This window comes from Parasteatoda tepidariorum, chromosome 5, assembly GCF_982258835.1.
Source record: "Parasteatoda tepidariorum strain Cologne lab strain chromosome 5, Ptep-v5.0, whole genome shotgun sequence".
NCBI classification, from domain to species: Eukaryota; Metazoa; Arthropoda; class Arachnida; order Araneae; family Theridiidae; genus Parasteatoda; species Parasteatoda tepidariorum.
This window is the reverse complement of record NC_141759.1, coordinates 6,671,552-6,698,208: the sequence shown is the minus strand read 5'-3', so window position 1 is coordinate 6,698,208 and position 26,657 is coordinate 6,671,552. Positions and strand designations below refer to the sequence as shown.

The window sequence follows — 26,657 nt, the reverse complement described above, 5'->3', positions numbered from 1 at the left end:
TATCTCAGGGTTTCCGTTGTCATTGAAAACTTTCAATGTTGGTAGTAAATTTAAGTTAATGCTAGAAGTTATTTCTTATTCTAATATGCCACTTGTTAAGTGGTTTAGTTAGACGCTAGAATTTTCATGCATATATACTTCCATTGGAAAAAAATTTTTTAGTATTAGTAACTCAGGAATTAAATTATCGATATTTGTTACATTTTCGGTACCACTTCACAAAATTAACAAGGCCCGCAGGAACCCTGTATCCGGAGCTAATGGCATCTTTGTAACTCTGTAATTCAATATATATATATATATATAAAAGCACACCCTCGTAATGGCTGTGCTTGGAGATTTTCAGTCAAGAAGAAATATATATATATATATATATATATATATATATATATATAGATATATATATATATATATATATATATATATATATATATATATATATATATAGATATATATATATATATATATATATATATATATATATATATATATATATATATATATATATATATAGATAGATAGATAGATAGATAGATAGATAGATAGTTCAAAATGAAGATAAAACAAAGGAAAATTACAGACATATGAAAAAAAGGAGGGGGGGGGGAGAAAAAAAAATAATAATAAAAAAAAAAAGAAAAACTAACAAACAACTGAGGGGGAAAAAAAGGATAAAATTTTTTTAAAAATTCCGGAAAATAAAAGATATAATCTTTTCATCAGCCCACACGATTATATCCGCAAAAAAGAGTGCTTTCTGATATTGTATCAATATAGCCAAAGCGAAATATATTAATACAATAGTGTGAGGAGCACTCAAAAATTCTTTTTACAAAAATTACAGCAAATAAAATAGAACAATATAAGTAAAAATAACACGTAAAAACAGAAAATAAAATAAAAGAAAAAGAAAAAACAGAATAAAACAAAATCTATAAAGCGAGTAGCGAATTCAAATGTACTTACATAAACGGGAAATTTTTCAAAAATGATTTAAAAAATATTTTCGTAACAAGATTACCAGATTGCAAAACATGAAAAATTTCCAAAAAAGCACACCCTCGTAATGGCTGTGCTTGGAGATTTTCAGTCAAGAAGAAAAATACTGGAGTTTGCAGGGACTGAATACTCGATGGTAAACAGCTAAAAGGAAGAGTCGTCATCTCATCACCAGCTAGATCTTACCACCTAGATAGAAGAGACCACCTTGGTAGGCAATAGAGGTAGGAACGTTATGTGAATGTGACAACTAGCAATGAGAAGAAATTATGATGCCAATAATGAACATAGATAGGGGAGCTAAGAGGTAGGGTTTATTGTGAATGTGGCAACTAGTGGGGGAAGAGTTCATTCCAATAATGAAGTTTTTAAGGTTGTAACTAAATTAATTCGTATCCATACGTAACTATAACCTATATAAATGTATAATTGCTCGTAGACAAAATAACTCGTTTTAATCAATAATACTATTTTAAAAAAATTTCATTTTCTATTTACCACTTTTTTAATGTTGTAAAATGAAACTGCGGTCACGCTCATTAATATTTTCACATCAATACAATGATCTTATATAACGATATTTACGACTTTTCGAGGAAACTTTTTCTCAATCGTGGTGAAATAAATACAAATTTCAAAAGTAGCCGATTTCAATTCATGATTTTTTTTAAACATTACACTAATATTATGAGATGCTTCTCACAATGTTTGAACTATGAATAATTAAATAAAAATTAAATATTTCTGCAATTAATTTGTAGAAATCGTACAAGTCTTCTATCTCGCTGTCAATGTGAGACAGGGGTGCAAGCGAGACGGAAAAGAGGAAAGGCTGGTAGTAAAACCATTTCAGTTATAGCTAGTTTTGGGGAGGAGTTTACTTATTCTTTTTTTAAACTTTTCAACAATGTCTACTTTATCTTAGAAAAGAAGCAGTTTTATATATATGCCAGAATTATAAAAGAAATCGTGATAGTTACAGATATTTCATTTTTTTCGAAAAAAATGCTGGAATGAAATGTTTTACGTACCAGGTTTTTCTCTTTTCCGTCTTGCTATATAAGGGCTTTCACCCATGATGTGAGAAAAAAGAGCATTGCTTTTTCAGACATTTTCTTCGGTAAAATAAAAGGGCTCAAAATTATATGCCAAAGTGATCAACAACAAAATTATTTATGTTCAAAATGACATTAGGAAAACAGACTGCAAAGTGCTACACACAATGGAATTTAATAAACGTATTATATTCTTCAGCTAATTGGGAATAAACAATTGTGCTTTTTAAAAAATCATACGGATTATCGGGAGATTGGTTTATTAAAGCTTCTTCCTTAAGTTATAACCATTAGTGATATCAGAAACTTCGGATTTTACATGAATAAAATCATTTGTGAATTTATCTGATGTTTGGTTTACAATCAAGGTATAGTTCAAAGGTTCTCCTGTCCAATCTCAATCTTTCGTGAAGATTCAGAAGCTGTTTCACTAAAATCCTTTGTGAAAGTAAGGGAAGTATCTGATGTTTGGTTAATAGTTAAAGCGTAACTAAGAGATTCGGTAATATAATTATAATCATTTGTGATATTACTAGGTTCAGAAAAAGGTTGTGTTGAGATTTTTTGTGACGATTTCGTCAGTTGATGGAGTAGAAGTATCAGTTGATGGAGTAGAAGTATGAGTCGATGGAGTAAAAGTATAAGCCGATGGAGTAGAAGCATCAGTAGATGGAGTAGAAGCAAAAGTAGAAGGTATAGAAGCATAAGTCGATGGAGTAGAAGTATGAGTCGATGGAGTAGAAGTATAAGCAGATGGAGTAGAAGCATCAGTTGATGGAGTAGAAGCAAAAGTAGAAGGCGTAGAAGCATAAGTCGATGGAGTAGAAGCATAAGTCGATGGAGTAGAAACATCAGTTGATGGAGTAGAAGTATAAGTCGATGGAGTAGAAGCATTAGTTGATGGAGTAGAAGTATAAGCCGATGGAGTAGAAGTATAAGTCGATGGAGTAGAAGTATAAGTCGATGGAGTAGAAGCATCAGTAGAAGGCGTAGAAGCATAAGTCGATGGAGTAGAAGCATAAGTCGATGGAGTAGAAACATCAGTTGATGGAGTAGAAGTATAAGTCGATGGAGTAGAAGCATTAGTTGATGGAGTAGAAGTATAAGCCGATGGAGTAGAAGTATAAGTCGATGGAGTAGAAGTATAAGTCGATGGAGTAGAAGCATCAGTAGAAGGCGTAGAAGCATAAGTCGATGGAGTAGAAGCATAAGTCGATGGAGTAGAAACATCAGTTGATGGAGTAGAAGTATAAGTCGATGGAGTAGAAGCATTAGTTGATGGAGTAGAAGTATAAGCCGATGGAGTAGAAGTATAAGTCGATGGAGTAGAAGTATAAGTCGATGGAGTAGAAGCATCAGTTGATGGAGTAGAAGCATAAGTCGATGGAGTAGAAGGATCAGTTGATGGAGTTGAAACATAAGTCGATGGAGTAGAAGTATAAGTCGATGGAGTATAGGCATCAGTCGATGGAGTAGAAGCAGCAGTTGATGGAGTAGAAGCATCAGTTGATGGAGTAGAAGCATCAGCCGATGGAGTAGAAGCATAAATCGATGGAGTAAAAGCATCAGTTGATGGAGTCGAAACATCAGTCGATGAATTTTCGGGAGTCACTTCTGAAATAAATAGGAAAGTATTCAAAATTTGAATGCAATATGAAACATATTTTTAATGCAAAAGGAAGGAATATTATTCGAAATGCTAACTCCAAAGCAACGTCTATTTTCTTACAAATTTAAAGGTATTAAAAGAATCTTAAAGTTTTTTCACAACTTTGTTATTGCTCATAGTTATTTCAAATGAATACGAAATGTTATGTTGTAACGGAGAAAAAATTAAAGAGGCATGAAACAATTCTGGTATTATAAATACAAAATTTAATTGAAACTAATTTTGAGAATAAAATGGAATTCCGACAACTTCATTACGAAATCAACATTTACACCCACAGGCGACCCTTGAGAATAGGTCTTGGGGATTTTTTGAATACGTTATATAACAGCCAATCCTAAAAATAACCCTAAAAGAAGAGTAACCTAAATCCTACTACCACCTCTGGTATCTGAAGATTTAGGAACAACGTATCAACTTGAACCACTGAACAGGTCGAATTTCAAACCCTTAAAATGTACTTTAATTAAACTGTCGAAAAGTGGCTAAAAACTATTTCTGAACTAGCTTTAACCAATTATTAAATTTTAACGCATCAACTTCAGCTGATGAACAATTCGAATTTCTTATCGTTTTCCTATACCACCCATGTTGAAGGCTACAGCCGAACCAATTTCCCCATTTCTAAAAACTTATAAAAGAAAGTTGGTTATAGATCTAAAATAATAATAATAATAAATAATACAGTCTGAAAAAGCAGCATATATAAAAAGATACACTTGAGCTTTGCAGAACGCAACAACATGTTCCATTTACATTTTCTAGGTTTGCACGGTGTGCAAAATAAATAAACGGACCATCCTGAATAACTTTTGGTCTATTGATCGGATCATCACGTTCTAGAATAAATCTTAATGGTTCGAGGGAATTACCTCAAATATGCTAATTAATTAATGCAGACGATATTTTGAATTACGTAATCAAACGCAAAAATATAATCTCTGAATAAACATACAAATTTTTTCGATGGATTTCGATTTCTGACCCTTACGATATTGGAGGCAGCCTCAATCTGTTATATATAGTCAAAATATTTTGGCCAGTTGAGCGGTTTAAAGTTTCGACCCCTAAAGAATAATTCTACTTTTTCCGTATTTCACCATATCTCGAGAACTTTTTAAGCGAATTGAAAAACCTTAGCTCGCAATAATAAAATTCGTTTATTCAAAGATGATTTCATGCAAAATATAACTTTCAGTGAGAATTTTTTTATTCAATAACAGTCTAAACATTTTTTAATCATAATATATAAATTTTTTATCATCTTTTTAAAGAATGCAATTCCAAATGGCGAATTACAAAATTTGAGAGAAACAGGTAGAAAAGTTTCGGAAAAATCGATTTTTGAAAAATGTCGTAACTTTAAAATTCGATTTCTCAGGAACTATTCGACCAATTTCAATTAAATTTTGTATTTTGCCCTTTAAATTTGCATTCTTTACATACCTTATTGCATACCTTATAATTTAGTCTTTTTTTTACTCTTACTAAAATGAAATAATAAAAAATAATAATTACTCACTAAGAGTTGTTTTTTTTTTCCATGGAAATATCTTTAGCTAATTGAATTTTATAATTGTGTGAAACATTTCAACACTTCCCTTAAAAAGTTCTTGAGATATGATGAAATGCGCAGTTATATTAACATTAAAGGGTCCTAATTTTGGACAACTCCCCTGATCGAACTATTGGAACCGTCCCAGATTGCCGATGCCTCCAAAACCCGGGGGTCAAAAATCCGAATCCGTCGAAAAAAAGGTATGTTTATAGTCAGTGAAAAGTACGTTTTAGTGTCTGATTTCGTAACTTAAAACATTGTCTGAATTAATTAACTATATTATATTTGAGGTTACCCTGTCGAACCATTAAGATTAAATTCTAGAATGTGAAGATTTAATTGTTATGTTTGAAAATTCTTTTCTTTTTTCAAGATCTGCAAGCTTATTAGAGTGTGTTTAGAATCGCGTTCTTTTCATGTCAATCTTTCGATATCGATCTCTATAATTTTTAGTAGCTCTTCCTTTAAAATTCTATTTTTGTCAGTACTAATTTTTGTCCGAATACTTACGACCAAAGTGTCTCAAATTGACTTTTCTGGTTTATTTAATTCATTTTTCTCTTTTTTTTTTCAAGTGTTTAACGCATTAACTTCCAGATGTCATTAAACTTCTACTGCTTCCGCAATATTTCAGTTTTTTGATCATACGTAGCAATTTTTATTCCTTTGGGGGAATATTTTCCAGAAATTCACGGCATCTAGTATAGAAAAAAGCTTCATCAAAATGAAAAGAAAATCAAACCTGATGAGAATTTTTTAATACGCTCCTCGTAGTAAGTGATTAAAAGTTTCATGACTTCATGCTATGGTTTTTGGTAGGAAAAGAGAGTGAATGGGAAGAGAATTTCAACTACTGCTGCCTAAATAAATAATACTTAATTTCCGATGTGTAGGACAAAATATACGATGGTAAAGCTAATAATTTAAAAGTTTAAACGATTGTATGGATAAAAAAGTGCAATACTTGACTTGTACCTGTTAATGCATCCGACATTTCTATCTAAGCTAGTCATGCATTGCTTCCTATGTATTTTTTCACGTTGAATTGAATCGTTGACCACCTCTTGTAAATATTGACATTCACATTTTGTCCCTTTGGTGAATGTCCGGAATGTTTATAAATTGTATATCATCATTCAATTCATACCGACAGATTGACGTTTGTCTTTTTAAAAAGAATACCATAGTTTATACCGGGCAATGAGATTGATTATCTTTTTAACACGTCCACGCCGGGGTTACCCACCGGAGGGTCACGCTAGGTTGTCTCATCTTGGCAGCGCAGCGGAGTAAGAACTGGTAACAATAAATTTCATTTTTTAGTTTTTTTTCGGGAATAATAAAAATCCATAACTACCAATTATTTTTAACGGATGCAATTTTTATATTGAATTGCTTCTTCGCCTATAAATTTCTCTACAGTGAATTATTATTGTTGAAAATAGATTAACCCCTCCCGAATATTACCTAATATTGAAATAGTTCTTCTACCAGTATTTTCACTTTTCCCGGCGTGAACGTGTTAACCATATTCACCAGAAAGGTTCCAGTTATTATTTATAATATTCTGACAAATGTATTTACCTGGTATTTTCTAATCTGGTGTTAATTTATTTATTTAGTACCACTTTCCGCTGCAGACTTATCAATTATTATCTATACTGATAATTATTTTAAACCATCCTAATGAAACATAATGTATTTTTATAATTAAGTGTTAAATTATAAAAAAATATCTAATTAGGATAATATATACATATTATATGTAATAAATTTCTTTTTTACGGGTTTGAAACCATGCTAGTTGTAAATGATTTAAAAACAGCACAGATTTGTATTCATGGTTTTATATCTACACTAGTTGTAAACGGATTCAATACCGTAAAGGTAAGGAATATTATTTACCGTAAATGGACACACTGTCTTCGATTATTTTATCATAACTTTGGAATGAAAATTCTAACAGTTTGTATCCAAAAGCATTGAAAAAATAATTTTTTGAATATATATATATGTACTGTTTGAAAAGTGATTAGAATAGTTCAAGACAAGTACAGTGTACAAGACATGTTTAATAACAGTTAATGTGTTTAAAATAAAAAGAACGTATTCACACCTTTAAAAAGCCACTTTAAAGGTAGATTTGAAGATCAATATACGTGAAAAGTAACTTTTCTATTTAGACCAGAAATTGGAAAAGGAGCAAAAATTTTTATCTTGCGAATTGTTTTTAATTCATTTATTTTAAGTAAATTTTATTTAATTGTACGAAATTAGAATTTTTAGGTTGAGTAAAAAAACAAAATTTTCAAGTAAATTATAATTAGCATTATTAACTAATGTTTATATACTAGCAGGCCCCACACCCTGTTTCCCACAATTGCTTTGCAATAATTTTTGTGTAGTTAAAAAGATAGTTTCATACAAATCAACATTTTACTAAAAGATTCCAAAATAGTTTTTTGATACAGAGTACGACTCGTTTTGTTTCCGATTCTATCAGTGGAAAATGTAAATCCATCTATTTTAGATGGTTACCATATCAATTTCCTCCATAAAATTATATATTAAAATTCTTAGCAAATTCTGGATTTTTTTTTAAAAAGAAAAAGAAAAAAACTCGTTAAATATTTTTTGCGTATTAGGTTTCATTTCAGCAATAAGTTCATTCCTGATATTTCCAATATTAAGAATGATAATTCTTAATATTGCTGCTAGTGTGTTAAGTTTATTCTTAATATTGCTAATATTAAGAATAATATTAATAATATTAATATTTCTAATATTAAGAATAATATTAGCAATATTATTCTTAACAGAATAATCACGGAATTAAAAACTTATTCTTATACTTAATTAACTTATTCTTTTATTTCTATTACAGAATTGAAAAAAAATACCATGCATAAGAAATAAATAATTAATAATTTTATCAATTTACTCTAATGTTTAAACAATTCGAATAATGAAGCTAGAATTTCTAGTTCGAAATCATAGTTGGTATTTAGAGAAAGATTGTTCATATATATATATATATATATATATATATATATATATATATATATATATATATATATATATATATATATATATATATATATATATATATATATATATATGAACAATCTTTCTCTTAGCATCAAATGCCTTTGAAGTTCGAAATATCATGTTTGAAGTTTTTAACTATTTTCTCCATGATTTTAAATTTAATATCAACAAGTTTAAATAAATCTCTTGGAATGCTATACCTAAACTAGAATGCGTTTTTAACTATAGTGGTATTGGGGAAAAAGAAAGACGTTTTTGACTTTCTACTCTCATTTGGACTGTGCAAACTTTGCAAATTCTTTTTTTTTTCTTTTTTGATTAAAACGTGCTTTATATATTTACCTATTTCACAAAATTCTCCCCCATAAGGATAACGGCATAAACATTGAGCTCCATTTCTACCTAGAACGCAGTTTCCGCCATTTCTGCAAGAAACGCTTTCACACGGATCTGAAAAGATAACAATGGAACATTTATTCTAGCTTGAAAATCATGTTTGTTTTTAACAAAATGTATTTTTCTGATTTATGTGGGAATGTAGCTTTTATTACATTAACCCTAATCCTTTATTTTAATAATAAAAAAAACCTTCTCGCATGTTTAGTAAGAGATTCGTGGTATAACAGTCTTTTGCAACTGAAACAAAATTCGATCGAACTCGTAGTTTCCACTCGATTTTTCAGCATAAGTGCTCGTTTCCTGACTCACACGCACAACTACACCAGTTCGAACGTTTTTCGTTCACCTGACAACACGACAGCTGGACCTCGAAGGTTAAGCTCGATTGAACTATTTCTGACTAATCACAAATCAGATACTCTCCTGCTAAATGGCGGTGATGAAGGGAAATAGGAAGATAAAAACTTGAATACATGTTACAAGAACTCCTAGGTATTTTTTGTAAATAATACGCTGATTCAACAATGATATACTAACTTTAAATAAGCGATGCAATTATTTCAAATTACCTTTATGCATTTATACTGTAATTTCGGGATTGAAATCCAAAATCGTTTAAATTATCTTCTCTAAATCAAACAAGGTAGGTAGGTACTTTATTTACGTCACACTAGAGCTACTATATGGGCTATTGGCGAATATTGGGAAATATCACTGAGGATGATCAGAAGACATGCCATCCCAATTTTGATCCGCTGCAGAGGGGACGGCTCCCCTGCTTTGGTAGTTCGATGACCTGTGTAGGAAGTCGAGCACTTTATGGTAGAACAGTTTAACGAGGACCAATACCACGCACACCCCGGTTCCTGCGTAGGCTGATCAAAGTGATCAACCACCCGCTAATTTACCGCAGCCAGTAATGCTTGTCCTCGGTGTTCTACTGGAAACCGTGTTTTCACGATCTGCCCACTGCGGGAGCCTAAATTAAACAAGCATTATCAGCTTTATTTTGAAAAACATTTTTTTTATAAGTTGTTAAGACTTGGAAATATTTAAAGAGTAATATTTCAGATGATTACAGACACAAAAATATATGATAAAACAAAGCTAACAGAAGCTAATTTGAAAGTCGTGGTTAAAAATTCTCCCCCAGCCCATAGTTGTGAAAACGCATATGAATTTTTTTCATTAGCGGGGAAAAATACAGTACACGTGACCTGCAGAAAAAGATAAGTTTCTTCGGCGAACAACTTGTTTACCTTGATAGTTATCTAATGCCACAGTTGAATTGAAAAACCGGTTACTTTTGAATAGCGATCGAACGGGTTCAAAGAAATCGAATCGAAGAAGCGCGTTTCAGTTGCATAAGAATGTAAGTAATAACTTCCTCAGGATTCGATAATTTAACTTCCACGGTTTACCAACAATCGCATTCTAAAACTATAATTGGTGTTATTTTTATAAAAAGTTGAGTCTAGTAAATATTTTTACTACCTTTATACACTGACAACAATCGTTTGTTGGTTAAAAGAAAATTGATCAATTTTTCTAATCTTTTTAAAAACACTATGACAACTGGGAATTCCACAGCTCCTAGTTGGAATTCAAGAGGTTTGTGCTTTGCTGCTTACAAGAATTTCCTCTTCAAAAATGTCACTTCTGCTTTCTTAGGACAGAGTTTTCTTATCGATATATTTATTACAGTCAATGTGAATAGTCAGTTATTATAAATACTGACCAGCAATTAATAATAATAACCAAACAGGTCCGTTAAAATAAATAATTCAAGCGAATTCATCCCATTAATTGATTATTATTAATAATAACCAATGAAGCTTGGTCAATGTCATTCTTTCGCGTTTTTATAGGGGATACTTCCGTATCGTGATCTACCACAAAAACTACAATCGCCAAGATGCCAAACTGATTTTAAACAGGGTTTTTTTCAAGTCAATGCTACTTGTGGACCGTTTTGGCAAACAAATTGATAATTCTGGAAAGTTCAAGCTTCGGAGCGATAGAAATCATATTTACGTAGTTACACCCATGTGCAACTGAAACGTGCGTCCTCCATTCGATTTCTTCGAAACCGTCCGATCGCTATTCGAAAGTGAAAGGAAAGTGATTTTCTGTTTATAATGATTACTTTTAATATTAAAATCGAAGATTTTAGAGAAGTAACTTTTGTCTCAGTTTAAACTTGTTTTAAAATGACTATATCATACCTGCCAACTCTTCCGGAAGATTTTATTTTCATATTTAAAGTGGTAGTAATTATATACTATTTTTTCTTTTATAATCTTAATTTTTAAATGATATTAATCACCACTATTCTTACAAAAATTAAGCACAGATATTAATATGCGTTACTATCATGGTTGTCAACTTAAGTTTTTCTCAAATACAACGTATTTGTTTGCTTAAAATTGAAGTTTTAATTCCATTATAATACCACTGGGAAAAATGATAATGGAAGGGATTAAAAGTTGGCAGGTATGCTATATTTACTCTTGGATCGTATGAGGTAAATATCTAACCCTAACTTATCGTGCAGGTTACGCCTTAAAAGAGTATCTTAAAGCCTTCGTTTGGCGTTAGAAAGAATATTTGTAATCCCTTTTTAACCACTTAAAATACACTACAGCCACTGTTACGTGTAGTAGGATTTCCACCAGATTTAGTAGCATTTAAAAAATGCGTAAATAAGAAATATAATTTAGCTAGTGGGAATGTTTTTTTCAAAAACGTAACTTTGTCAGAGTTACTTTATTGACGTATTTTCTTTACAATTTAACATAAAGAAATCATTAAAAATATTGAGATAATTTTCTTTGTAACCATATTTCCAAGCCCGTAAAGAGCAGAGAGGTAACTCCTACATTCAGTTTAAATCTTACATGTTTAGATAATAAGTGGTTCATATGTTTACCTATTTCGCAAAATTTTCCCTCATAAGGAAAACGGCATAGACATTGAGAGCCACTCTTATTGCTTATGCACATTCCACCATTTCTGCAGTCAATATTTCTACAATGATCTATATCTGAAAAAAAAAAACATTTGCGCATTCATTATTTTCCAAATGATTAACATTATAACATTGAACATTAACCCCTTGGGGACGGGTGATTCAGAAAAGCATTTGTGAAAAATCAGAATCAAGTTGCAATTAAATTAAAAACGGTAACTTAAATGTAGTCGTTACTAATTTGACAGACTTACTTTGCTTTTATTTTAATTATTGTTAGTTTAATCATATATATAATCAATGTTAATTCAAAGTATAACTAAATAGTTTTATTTTGAACAAAGTAATGGTGAATTAAATAAATCAGAAAATTATAACTCCGCCCACAAATAAATTGCTAAAGAAATACTTTGATTACCAGTTTTATCTTCTTACCCTCATTTATACGGTTTCTTGCTGTCACGTATTTGTGACAGTCGGCGCGAAAGGGTTAAACCCTATTCCTAGGAACCGTGATGTATTCATAAGTAAGATGGAAAGGAGTAAATATTGTCCTTTTATTCGAATGACAGCCCTTTGTGGGCCAGAGCCTTCCCTGGAACTTTCCTTCATTCTGCTCTTTTTCTTGCGATTGTTTTCTAGTTAGTAATTCTTAGAATATTAAAATCATCTTTCATACAGTCAAACTATTTGATCTTAGGCATACCTCTATCTCTCGTTTCCATTGGTAACTTCCTGATTTCACAATATTTTCCTTCATATGGGTAATGACATACACATTGGGCACCATTTCTACCGACAACGCACATTCCGCCATTTCTACAAGGCAGTCCTGCGCATGGATCTGAAAAGATAATATTGGAACAATTAGTATTTTCAGAATGTTTCACATATTAAAAATGAACATTAAACAATATTCCAAGGAAATATAATATCTTCACATGTATGACGGTAAGAAGTAAAGCTTGATTAATTCACGCTTTTTGAAAGAAGAAAAATAGGTTGCATGTTGTAGATACCATTTTAACGTTTTTTAGTAATAAGTTTCTAATTTAAGTATTTTCACTGCATAATAACTAATAAAGTTGGTTTGAAATATTTAAACAATCAAGAAATTTTTTTTTCATTTTTTTCACGCTTAGCCTAAAGGAGCAGATGGAATTCTCATATTCATTTAAAACCTTATCAGTTTCATTAAAACGAGACTGTATATTTACCTCTTTCGCAATATGTTCCCTCATAAGGGGGACGGCACATACATTGAGCACCAGTTCTACCTACTACGCACATTCCGCCATTTCTACAAGGTAGTGGTGCACACGGATCTGAAAAGATAATGTTGGAACATTTATTATTTTAGAGTGTTTTACATCATAAAAATGAGCATTAAACATTATTCCAAGAAACCGTAATATATTCACATGTTAGACGGAAAGTAGTAAATCTTGCTTAATACATACTTTTTGAATGAAAAAAATCAGATAAAATTTTGAAAATACCATTTTAACGTTTTTTAGTAAGAAATTTCCTAATGATATATTTGCTTTACATTATCTATATATATAGAAAAATGTCTGTCTGTCTGTGCTTCCGAATTCATTCATTCCGAAAGTTTTCGAATTCATACATTTTATTTCTTTCATTTGAAAAATATATTTTTGTTTTAAATTTTATAATTTTAATATTTCTTATTTATTTCATTTTTATTGCTCCTTTTATTATTTAAAATACATAGGTGAATTTTCAGTTTAGCCAATTTGCGACCACTGTTAACTTTTACATTTCTTTTTGTTTGTGAGAGAGAATATTTGCAAAAATACGCCGCCTAAACGAATCGCTCTTAATAGATCGACATGTCAAAGTGCGCAAAAAGAGAACTACCCGTGTTTCAGAAACATCGGAGCAACGGGAAAAAAGACTTGAAACTAATCGAGAACACAATTTTTTTGCCTGTTCATTAGAAACGCCTGAGAAACAGGAAAGAAGACTGTTAACAAATCAACTGCGCACTACGCAAGCCCATTCGTCGGAAACATCAGAGCAACGGGAAGCAAGAATGAAAACTGAACGAGAACTCACTGCTCAAGCCCGTTCGTTGGAAACATCAGAGTAACTGGAAGCAAGAAGGAAAACCGATCTAGAAAGCACTTCTCAAGCCCGTTCGTCGGAAACATCAGAGCAACGGGGAGCAAGTTGTAGGGTTGTAGTTCATTTACGATGCACTAGAGCTGCAAAATGGGCCATTGGCGACGGTCCGGGAAAATTCCCTCAGAATGATCCGAAGACATGCCACCACAATTTTGATCCTCTGAAGAGGGGATGGCACCCCCGATCCGGCAACCCGACGACCTGCGCGCGAAGTCGAGCACTTTACGGTAAAACAGTTTAACGAGGACCAATACCGCACACCCTTGTTCCTTAATTCAAGTGGTAACCCACCCGCACACTGACTGCAACCAGCGATGCTTTCGATCAATTATGTATGTTTTGTAGTGCTCTCAAATTTAAGAATGAAACAGCTGGAATTTGCTGATCTGGAGGCAAAGTGAAACTACCAAATGTAACGTCGCCTGCCGAGCCATTATCAACGTTCTTATCAGATCAAACAAAGCAGTCAAAAAAATTTTTGGCGAATATACTCCGGTACAATTCGTGTTTCCAAATGACTTCATTACATGCCAACATTTAACGCGCAAGGACAAATTTATCATCGTGCAGGAACACTTCTTCCATTGCCTGGCACAGATCATAAATTTCTACAGATTTATTTTATGGGTAAAACAAATAATCTAGTCAATCAACGTTGTCAGTTAAACAATGGCACTAAACGAGATTTTGTTACCGCATTACAAAAATTTTTCGATCAACATAATCAGTTAATTAGGTTGTTCAGAGCTGCCCCTGACAAAATGCCATCCGATAATTACAAAGTTGTTATTAGAGTTGACAAAACACCAGCAGGACACCACAAAGGAAAATACAATGCTCCTACATTGGATGAGGTGGCTATTGTTATAGTTGGCGAAGAATTTACCTCCCGCGATATAGTTTGTTGCTGGTTCGCATAAGCGATATTTTATAAGAAAGCAAGAAATATTTTATTTGTAATAAATTGGCAACATAATATAAAAAAATATAGAACAAACAATTGATAAGTGAAAAAGTAAAACGATGCCTAAAATTAGTTATTCTTTCTATGTTTCTTCCTATGTAAAATGTCCTCGTCATGTAAATAAGTGTGCTCTTGTCTAAAACAACCTGTTTCTTCTTCTTGTGAGTCGTAGTTGAATATTGGTATAAAATTCAAATTTGGAATTCGCAACGTTAAGTGGCGTCCGTGTGATATTCAAGAGCCAAGCATAAGAAAGAAAGGACAAAAGAAACGAAAGTAAGTGAAACTATCAGAATTTAATTAATATTTCGCTTCATAAATTGAAGAATTAAAAAATAAAAGAAAGCCATTGCGCCAAGGATTTACTTTAACTTCCAATAATTTAGAAACAGAGTTATCGAATACGGATTTTAAAGTGGATCGCGTAAAGATTTTATTATCACAATTGACTAATAAATTCGAAAGATTAAACGATGTGCTAACTCAGATTTCTGAAAATTTATTAAAACTAGAAAATAATGATGATTATGAAAAAGATTTTGAAGCCGACGAGGAATAATATATTGACAGATATGTGTACTTGTGAAACTGTTAATATTCGTTTGGCGAATAATGAACCAAGTTCACAAGATAGTGCGGAAATGAAGAGAAAATACTAGCTTCCAATGTTAGAACTACAAAAATTTAATGGAGAAATAAAAAATTCGCTCGGATTTTGGGGACAGTTCCGTAAAATACATGAGGACAACACCATCGATGATGATGATAAATTTCAATATTTGGTTCAAGCAATGGTTCCCGAGTCACCTGCGAAAGAACTGGTAGAAAGTTTTCCACCGTCAAGCAAAATTATCAAAAAGCAATTACTCAACTAAAATCAAGATTCGCAAGAGATGACCTGATGGTCGTAATCTATATTCGAGAATTGTTCAGATTAGTGTTGGCACAGGCCACAAAAAAAGGTCACATGCCATTGGCTACATTGTATGATAAATTGGAAACACAGTTACGAGCTCTGGAATCGCTTGGCGTTAAAAGTGACATTTATGCCGCCATGATTTACTCATTAGTAGAATCAGCTCTTCCAGAGGATCTTTTGAAGGCTTGGGAGAGATCTCGATCATCCGGAGAAACAAATGCCTGCACAGAAAATCTTACGAAATTATTGAAATTTCTCTGAATTGAAGTTGAAAGTGAGGAACGCCTACAAATAGCTCGTAGTGGATTAGGTAGCCAAGAAAGTTTTGATGTAGTTCCACCAACTGCCGCTTGTATATATTATGGTGATTCAAGGAATAACACGAGTGATTTCAGAAAGCTTAAATGTATATGGTGTGACAAGGATTCACATAGCTCAGTGGAATATTTCAAGTTACACAAATTAAATTATAACGATAAAAAGACTGTTTTAAAAGAAAAAAGAGCATATTTCCGTTGTTTGAAAATCGGCCATCCAGCACAGCAATACAAAAGTTCTGTTAAATGTTTAATTTGTAATAGAAGACATTTGACAGTCATGTGTTGGAACATAAAAAATGGTGAAAACCAAGGTCAAACAAAGTCAAGTACTAAAGCAAAAAATGATGAAAATAGCAGTAGTTCTAAAACTCTTGTTAATCAACAAAAGGGCGAAACGTTGATGCAAACACTGATAGTAAAGGTTGAGGGCATAGATAAAACAGATAGACTTGCAAGAGTTTTGATTGATTCCGGTTCCCGAAGGTCCTATATAAAAACAGAGGGGATAAAAAAGCTAAATTTGTCAATAGTTGGAGAAGAAACTTTAAAGTATGCATTGTTTGGCGGAATAGAAACTGGTCAGTAAAAACACAGTGTCTATGATGTCAATATAAAATCCCTAGGTGGTCAATTCAAAGTTACATGTCCAATGTTAGCCCAGACAAAGGTATGCAATTTCGTACCGAGATTAAAGAATCAAAACAGTTATCCCATTCTACAGCAAAAATCAATTAACTTATCAGACGTTGGGGACAATCCTCTAGAAATTAAAGTGATATTAGGTGCGGATGTATTGCTTCAAATTCTCACGGGTAAAATTGAAAAATTGAATGAAAATATTATGGCTATTGAAACTCGGCTTGGGTGGACAATAATGGGTCAACAACATAGAGAAAAAAAAGAACACTTTTTTAAGCTTATTCTGCCAACCCAGCATTGAAGACCTTTGGAGCTTGGAGACTATTGGAATACAAGATCCATCCGAAGCTAAAACAACAAAAATGAAGAATGAAGAAATTTTAGAATTTTTTGAACAAACTGTTCGCACAGATGAAAGTGGTAGATATGAGGTTAGTTCACCATGGCAGGGGTGAAAGCGAGACGGAAAAGAGGAAAGGCTGGTAGTAAAACCATTTCAGTTATAGCTAGTTTTGGGGAGGAGTTTACTTATTCTTTTTTTAGATTTTTCAACAATATCTACTTTATCTTGGAAAAGAAGCAGTTTTATATATATGCCAGAATTATAGAAGAAATCTTGATAGTTACAGATATTTCATTTTTTTCGAAAAAAATGCTGGAATGAAATGTTTTACGTACCAGGTTTTTCTCTTTTCCGTCTTGCTATATAAGGGCTTTCACCCATGCACCATGGAAGGATACTCATCATATCTTATGCAATAATCGCCAACATGCAGAAAGTAGACTGGTGATGCTAACAAAAAGATTAAAAAGAAGAAGACGACGAAGGAGAAAGAAGGAGTCGTGGTGCTTATTGGCGATGATAATGTCAAAAGAATAAATTGGCCTTTAGCAGTTGTCTTAGAGTTATATCCCATCAAAGATGGCATATCGAGAGCTGCGAAATTGAAAACAATCCATGGAGAAAAAGTAAGACCCTTATCAAGTCTGTTTCCCTTGGAAATTTCGCCTTAAGAAACAGATTTTTACAAACCGAAATCAGCACTCCCTGTTTCAAGAAGGAATACGGGAGAATATTACTCGTTATGGAAGAAAGAACAAAGTAAAACGATGTCTAAAATTACGCTGGTGTGCAAAACTTAAGCAACAAGTGGTTTTTCGGCTACAGCCAACACCTCCTAGAATAAGGAAGGCCTCAGCACGGATCAATTTAGTAGTCCGATGTGACGAAGTTAACTGCGCAGTTGATGAAAAATATGAAAGATGTCATTACGTTCGGGGTACTAAGCTGCGTAGTGGTTGAAAATACGAAATATGTCATTACGTTCGGACTACTAAAGGATATTTATGGTAACCCGTGCAGAGGCCTACTCTTTTCTAGGAGGTGTTGCTACAGCTCCCCAACAAAGTATAAGATAGCCATGAAATTGCAGTATAATATGCACGTAATTCAGTAGAAAAATTATTTGTATGCAAATTTTAGAAATAAAACGTCGTAGGTGATGTAAGTGTACGTAAACCTTATGGGTCGGCGCGCAGGTCAAAGCTGTGATAAAAGGATGAAGAGCACCGTAGTTAAAGACATTCGCTGCAAGTGCAAGTGATTTGTTTTGTGAAAAATATCTTCAAGAAATCATTTAGACGACTTTACTCGAGGACTTAACTCGACTTTACTTCGCTTGAGGTGGGGCGTAGTGTGACCAGTGTCACCGAAGAGTTCGGGATCAACAAAAGTGTTGTTTCTCGTGCTTGAAATGCCTTTAAAACTACTGGTACAGCTGTTCGGAAGGTTGGTGGTGGCCATCCAAGGAAACAACACCAAGAGATGACCGTTACATTGTCCTCCAGGCGAAAAGAAACCGTTTTCAGTCAGCGAACGCCATATCTCAGCAACTGTTCACAGCCACAGGACGACAAGTATCAAGATTTACAGTGGCCAGACGCCACCACAAAGGTGGCTTATTTGCTAGACGTCCTGAACGCTGCATACCTTTAAAAGTTAACCATCGGCGGCACCGTTTAGAGTGGTGCAGAGAACACGAAACCTGAACACCTCATCAATGGAGCAGCGTCCTCTTCACAGATGATAGTCGTTTTAGTGCTACAAGCGATTCTCAACGTCAGTTGATCTGGAGAGAGGTTGGAGCTCGATTTCATCCCAATAACATCGCGGAAAGAGATCGTTACGGTGGTCCTGGAATTGTCGTCTGGGGTGGCATTATGCTGAACGGGCGGACTGAGCTTTAGATCTTCGACCGAGGTTCTGTAACTGGAGACCGCTACTACAATGAGGTAATAATACTCCATGTGAGTCTGTTCCGAGGGGCCATTGGACCAGACTTCATTTTTATGGATGACAATGCCCGGCCACACCGTACTGCTAATGTTAAAGATATCACACGAATGGATTGGGCAGCTTACTCTCCAGATCTAAATCCCATAGAACCTGTGTGGGATGCATTAGGGAGACGTCTTGCGAAGCGACAGTATCCTCCTGCTAACACCCATCAGCTGAAAGATGCGTTAAAGGAGGAATGGAGACGTTTACCCCAAGAACTCCTGGATAATCTGATGCTTAGCATGGAGAGACGATGTCAAGCAACAATTACAGTAAGGGGAGGGCATATCCCTTACTAGGGAACATCTGCCAGCTGTACTTACGCTTCTTCAGGCAATCATGCGTAACGCCACTATATGTCAAATAAAGCCTTTTTTTGTTCCGTACCCTACTTTAAGCTTTATATTCATTTCTGCGTCATTATTCTTTCACCATCGTTTAAGTACAAAATAATGTACATCATATTCAAATTTCATGTAAATCAGATGATTTCTTGTAGAGTTATGACAAAAAACGCACTTGTTGCTTAAGTTTTGCACATCAGTGTTGTCATTGAAGTTATACTTCTTATGCGACTTCCAACAAGGTTGTTCTTTCTTTGTTTCTTCCTATGCAAAATGTCCTCGTCATGTAAATAAGTGTGCTCTTGTCTAAAACAACCTGTTTCTTCTTCTTGTGAGTCGTAGTTCAATATTGGTATAAAAGTCAAAGTTCGAAATCGCTACATAGTTCTTCATCGCAGAAATTGTGATGTTCAAAGAGTCTCAGAAGCGCATCGATCCTATGACGCATTGCAATATCCAATTTTATTTTGGCAAGGAGATGATGGATACCATTTTAACATAAAATTGAGAAATCCATAAACAGGCGAGAAAACCGATAAGAAAGTAAGTGCAATGAATTATTATGCATATAGATTAATGATTCGCCAAAACGCTGATAATCATGTTTTAAAATGTCGACAATTATTTCATGAATACATTGTCAATATGTATGGGAAAATTGAAACCGAACGCCTACTGTATATTAAATTAAATCAAACCAAATTACGTTCAGAAGAATACATTCAGTTACGGGATGCAATAATTAATGATGGTAACTTTAATACTAATAATGTGGGGAAAATGATTATACTGCCGGCTACATTTACAGGGAGTCCAAGGCACAAGTATGAATATTCACAGGATGGCATGACATATGTTCGCGCATATGGGCTTCCAGATTTATTCATTACGTTTACATGCAATCCTGCTTGGGTTGAAATTAAAGAGCTTTTGTTACCAGGACAATCATCATCGGATCGTCATGATATTACCGCACGTTTGTTCAAACAAAAATTAAAGTCTTTGCTTGATTTCATTGTGAAGTGTCATGCTTTTCTAGAGACACGGTGCTAGAAGTATTCTATTGAATGGCAAAAAAGTGGACGGCCACAAGATTTGGCTTATTGAAAAAATCGCACATTGCCAAATTGGTCAGCTCATATCAGCAGAAATACTTGATGTCGCCATTGATCCAGACTTATTTCAGATCATCATTCAAAATATGTTTCATGGTCCGTGTGCATCACCATACATGTCTGTTCGAAAATGCACAAGCGATATCCTAGAGAATTAACTGCTGAGATTATCACTGGTTTTTTCACCATTAAATAAAATTGCCATTTCAAAGCACAATGGCAAATCTCATTTGCATACTTAAATACAAGATAACAATTCAAACTTAAATCGTTTTAACGCACGCAGGGTACAGCTAGTAACTAATAAAGGTAGTTGGAAATATATAAAATATCAAGAATTTTTTTTTCATTTTTTTTCAAGTTTAAAGCCCAAAAGAGCAGTGAGAATTGTCATATTCATTTAAAACCTTATCAGTTTCATTAAAACGAGACTGTATATTTACCTCTTTCACAATATTTTCCCTCATATGGGGGACGGCACATACATTGGGCACCATTTCTACCTATTACACACATTCCGCCATTTCTACAAGGCAGTGGTGCACACGGATCTGAAAAGATAATGTTGGAACATTTATCATTTTTAGAGTGTTTTACATAATAAAAATGAACATTAAACATTATTTCAGGAAACCATAATATATTCACATGTTAGACGGAAAGTTGTAAATCTTTCTGATTGCATACATTTTGAGAGAAAAAAAAAATTAGGTAAAATTATGAAAATATCATTTTAACGTTTTATAGTAAAAAGTTTCCTACTGATATATTTTCTTTACATAATAATCAGTTTCATTAAAACGAGACTGTATATTTACCTCTTTCACAATATTTTCCCTCATATGGGGGACGGCACATACATTGGGCACCATTTCTACCGACAACGCACGTTCCCTCATTTCTACAAGGCAGTGGTGCACACGGATCTGAAAAGATAATATTGGAACATTTATTATTTTCAGAATGTCTAACGTAAAAAAATGAACCTTAAGGGGGGTCAGGACCCTTTAACGCCTTAAACGATACAATGAAATACCATATTTTCGACACACTGTAACTATCTTTGAATTTATCCTAAAGCTATGAAATTTTTTTTATCATTTACTAGCACTATTATCAATATAATTAAATAGCTAAATTCAAAAAAAATCATTCATAAAAAAAATTACAGACTTTTTTTAATATAGTGAAATTTTTTTATTTTCGAAAAAGTGAGTTTCATTGCGCGCAAAGCGTACGAGTCAAATATCATCAAAATAATGTCAAACTAATTTTAAATTAAAGTTATAATTACCCTAAACCTGTGTTACCTAATATTATTTTGATATACATATATTTTAATTTTCTAAAAATTAAAAAAGTTTAAGTTTTTCAAATTTCTATATTTTTGGCACATTACACAATTATTTAAAAAAATTTTAAGAGAGTAATGGTTTTTATAGTAGGTACCAGTTGTAGCAAACCATATCATAAAACTTTTCCTAAAGTTTCGTACAATTCTATCAATTAGTTCTTTGTACGCAGTGCGCACAAGTTCAACATATCACATTTTGAGAAAAATGACTTTAAAGTTAAAAATTTGTTTTTTTCGAATACCACTCAATATATTTTTCTAAAAATGCCTAAATAAATAAAATAAATCATTTTACAATACCTACATACAACTTAAACAGTAATACATTAACTAAATTTGACTTATAAACAAAATAAAGTAACATTTCACAACGACTTGTCACATAACGAGCATCGAGTCAAATAGTAATCAACTTTTCAAACATTAGAAATGATTGATACAAAAACCAAACCAACCTAAATGATAGATTTTTGAGATTTATAAAAATCTAAAAGATGATGTTTTAAAATAAATTTTCAAAAGCAAACAAAAGATTTTCAAATTAGTAACTTTTAAAAAATTGTTTATAAAAATGACCACAAAGTTAAAATTTTGATTATTATAACAATATCCATTTTTATGTTTATCTAGAAATCCTAAGTAACCTCAAAGACATAGATATAAAGGAATAAATTTCTTACATTTTATTATTTTATAATAAAATCAATATAAAAAAAAAACATTTAAAAATTAAAAGCCACCAGAAATATACATATCCCCCCCTTCACTTTTTTTCATTCTCTCATTTTCACAAATCTTTTTTTGTCGTTTCACTCTACGAGCTACAATAGACTGTTCACTAGCTCGCTTTTCAGCTTTTGTTACGCGGAGTTTATCTTGAGCATGAAAGTTTTGCTTTGCTTTTTTGTTGATTTGTAGCTCCAACAGTTTCATAGTAGACATCAAAGACTTTTTTCCATCGTTAAAAACACAAACACCCATACATGCAGCTATTTCGGCAACATTTTTGCCAGCACTAGCAAATTTAGGGCAAAACTTCCATATGAGTGAGTTCAACGACTCATTTGGGTTTTGGGTCTTACCCCCCAAACATCTTTTCAAAAGAGACGGATGAGACAGATCCTTAAATATTGGCTTTATTGCCTCCATAACAACTTTAGCAACCAGCATTGGGTGCTTATACTCATGCACTTTGTTGTTATGCACAGCTTTATTATAGCTGCACCAACTATTTTCGCCTTTCGGACAAAACCAGTGCATCGGCTCTTTATCCGTGCTGCAAGTATGAGCCCATATGGCCCAAATCGCTGTTCGCATGTTGACTGAGTTATTGCTGTTTTGGCGAATTGCATTGCCATAATAACTTGTAATTCTATTTATTGTTACGTCTGTCAGTCTTCCCCGACCACCTATCGTCTTACCATCTGAAAGCCTTTTTTTGCCATATGAAGTTTTGAGTTTTCGCAAACGAGTGCCCATTCTCTTCTGTATGTGTCCCACACACTCCACTTTGGTTATCGAAACATCTTTTCCATATGGCTTTGCCTCACAAATAGCCTGGAAAGTTTTACAATCACCATCGCCAATGTATGTTTCATACTTGACGTCATATTTTTCTTCAGATCTTTGGAAAATCCTCTTCATGCCGTCAACCTCCATTTTTCCAGAAGAGCCGGCATGATTTTTCTGGCACACTGTTTTATGAGAAGATAGCCACTTATGATATCTCAAGCCAAACTTTGGACCCTTGTACGAAGCACAACCTTTGCAGAATGTCGACATTACTTCTATGTCAACAGCTTTTCCTGTCTCGCCGCCTACCAGGGTACATACGCCTATTAAAGACGTATGACCTCTGGTTTTCCAGGTGCCGTCTCCACTGACGGTTAGACTGTTTGGATTATCTGATAGACACTTTTCCTCGTTAACTGCCTGTTCCATGGATGACAAAGCAACTTCTTTTGATACTTCCAATATTTTAGAATTAATTTTATCATAAGATTTCTGAGTTATGGGCTTGGGCAAGCACATCACAGAACAAAATGTCTGCAGACTTGAAAGTCCACCACCAATGCACCGCATTGCAAAAACGGATCTTCTGTTTACTTCTGGAATGTTCTTATTCACTCCTATCAGTTTGCAGCTTTTAAAAACATCCCTTTTCTGACATGCTTGACATGTTATTTCAAAAGAAGACAACAATCCACACTGGGATTTCTCAGTCATTTTCAAGGAAGCATGACAAATTCCACAAGCAGCTACATTATTGAAAAAACTTATCAAGGAAGCAACATCAATAAGGCGATAACCATCAAAAGTCTCTTTAGTTTCAGTTTCGATATCCTTGAAACTGGAACATGACATCGAAAGCTTTTTCTTAGAAGCACTTTTAAAATCCTCTTTTTCAATAAAAACATTGCAACTGCCCACATTTACACTTTGCCGAAATTGATTTCCACGAAATCTTCTCTTTTTTGGTCTCTGACCAGATCTACGAGGATTATTCATGATTATTTATAATAAATAAATCAAACCGAAACTAGATTTTTGACTAAAATGAAAGCTAATAGACGAATGTACAAATATTAATCTAAGATTAAAAAACGCATGCAATTCGAATATAAACAAATAAAATCTGCAAAGGGTTGGAGCAGAGTTGAGTTGTAGACACTTTAAATCTCAGATTATTATTAGAAACTATAAGATAAGCCCGAAATGAAGCAATTCGCGACCACGCCCACTAAAGCAATTGTTGGTGAGTGACTTGTCTTCTAACCCTTATAACTTTTGAACCAATTGAAAGATTTCGAAATGTAAGATATGAAAATGCGCAGAATAATGCAAGGAATAAAAAAAAAATGATTCTTGAAAAATCGATTTTTTGAGAGTTTTAAGGGTCCTGACCCCCCTTAAACATTATTCCAAGGAACCATAATATGTTCAGAAGTAAGACGGAAAGACGAAAATCCTGGTTAATACATAAAATTTTAAAAGTAAAAAAATTAGGTAAAATTTAGTAGATGTCATTTAACCGTTTTTTAGTAAGAAGTTTCTTAGTGACATATTTTCTTTACGTAATATCTCATAAAGTTGGTTTGAAATTAATTAACGATAAAGGTAATTTTTTTATTCTTTTTATTTTATGTGCAAAGCCCGATAGAGCAGTGGGTTTTCTCATATTCTGTTAAAAATCTTATCAGTTTCATTACAACGAGACTGTATATTTTCCTGTTTCCATAATTCAGAATATTTTCCTACATATGGGGGACGGCATACACATTGGGCATCTTGTCTACCGACAACGTATAAGCAGACCATACCGCGGATTAGAAACAGTTGGCGAAAATTTCTATTGGCGTTAAAGGAGCGTTCTCGACAATCGCCAAACAGCTGTGTGCTTATGTTTTTGTTTTGTTTTCGGTATCACGCATATCATTCACCATATGAGTGTGACATTTCATAGTTTCAATTAAGAGCAGGTGTTTATTACATTCTTCTACACTAAAGAAATATAAAGTGTATTTTTTGTTATAGCGCCGACATAATCGCTTGTATCTGTTAACTAAATTGTGTTCATAAGCGTTTTTTAAAAGGTCGTAATAAAACTAAGATTAAAAAATTATATATTATTACCTCCATAACCACTTCTATATTTTCATAACTTTCATTAAATATATTTTGAGTAGCGAACTCATTTTCCTACTCATCCACTAATTAAAATTAATAATTTCACAATAACTTTTAATCCTTAATAATGAAATGATTATTACAATAAAGTTTGTTTAATTAAAAGATTTCAAATTCTTTCGTTGCTTACCAGAGACTTTTATTTCGAATTCTATATTCATTAATTAAACTTCATGGCTCTGCTCGATAACCATTTACAATTTTTTAAAAATTTTATTTAATTCTCAGTTATTATGAAATTCTTTAAATATTTTTCGACGTAGATTATTTAGCAAGAATGCGAAAAGCTGAAATTTATAAATGTATAATATTTATAAATATTTTAGAGAATTTTAGCAGCTATTTAGTACTAATTATTTTAGTTGAAATGCTCATTATACACAGTTTTAAAATAATAATCGTAAAACTCATTGAACAATTGAGTATTACATTTTAAAATGAAAGTAGATTTTAATAATTATTTCATTTTGTAATAGCAAAACGGTAGATAAGTAACTTCGTCATAACGTTTTACATGATACGAGAATATTATACGACTAGTGGGCTGCGCCCCATGCTCGGTAACGCTCGCCAACCCCCGAAAATTGCTACGCAATCTTATATGGTATGCTTCGCAAACCAAGCTCGCCTCGCTCGCTACTAACTTAGGTACATTGCAAATACGCAAAATTCTAAGAATTCAAAACAATCATTCAAATCCATAAAGCAATTTTTTTTTAAAAATTACATCTTTTCAGTAAATACTAAGTCATTAAAATAAATTTGAATTCAAATAAATGACATTAAACCTATGACATGACATTAAACAACCTATGACATGACATTATGACATGACATTAAACCTATTAGAAATGTGCTATAGTATAACATCTTAAGATACTATTTCTAAAACTGATATCTCTTTAAAAAGGTTAAAATTTTGGTTATAATTAAGTCTATTAAAAATTGAAATAAGTGAATTGCAATGGAAAAACCTGCATAAACAAAAAATTTTAGTAAAACAAATAAATTCGTGATATAAATCAAAAATCGTCAAATAAATTCGTGATATATAAATTCGTGAAAAAAAGCGCTTTAGACTAAAAACCAAAATAGAGATCCATCGACAAAGACTACTCACTTCTGCCTAGCTT

The 26,657-nt window shown here is 32.9% G+C and overlaps 1 protein-coding gene across 1 annotated transcript in view; it reads right to left on the bottom strand.

The window, feature by feature from the left end:
* Positions 1–2,067: 2,067 nt before the first annotated feature.
* Positions 2,068–26,657, bottom strand: part of LOC147808525 (uncharacterized) — a 38,889-nt gene continuing 14,299 nt past the window's right edge. The window contains exons 3-9 of the mRNA XM_087163281.1: positions 21,302–21,409; positions 20,927–21,034; positions 12,914–13,021; positions 12,403–12,540; positions 11,658–11,771; positions 8,672–8,779; positions 2,068–3,668 (exon numbers count right to left, since the gene is read on the bottom strand). Of these exons, the coding sequence (XP_087019407.1) occupies positions 2,593–3,668; positions 8,672–8,779; positions 11,658–11,771; positions 12,403–12,540; positions 12,914–13,021; positions 20,927–21,034; positions 21,302–21,409 (1,760 nt within the window). The 3' untranslated portion in view covers positions 2,068–2,592. The remainder of the gene's footprint in view (positions 3,669–8,671; positions 8,780–11,657; positions 11,772–12,402; positions 12,541–12,913; positions 13,022–20,926; positions 21,035–21,301; positions 21,410–26,657) is intronic.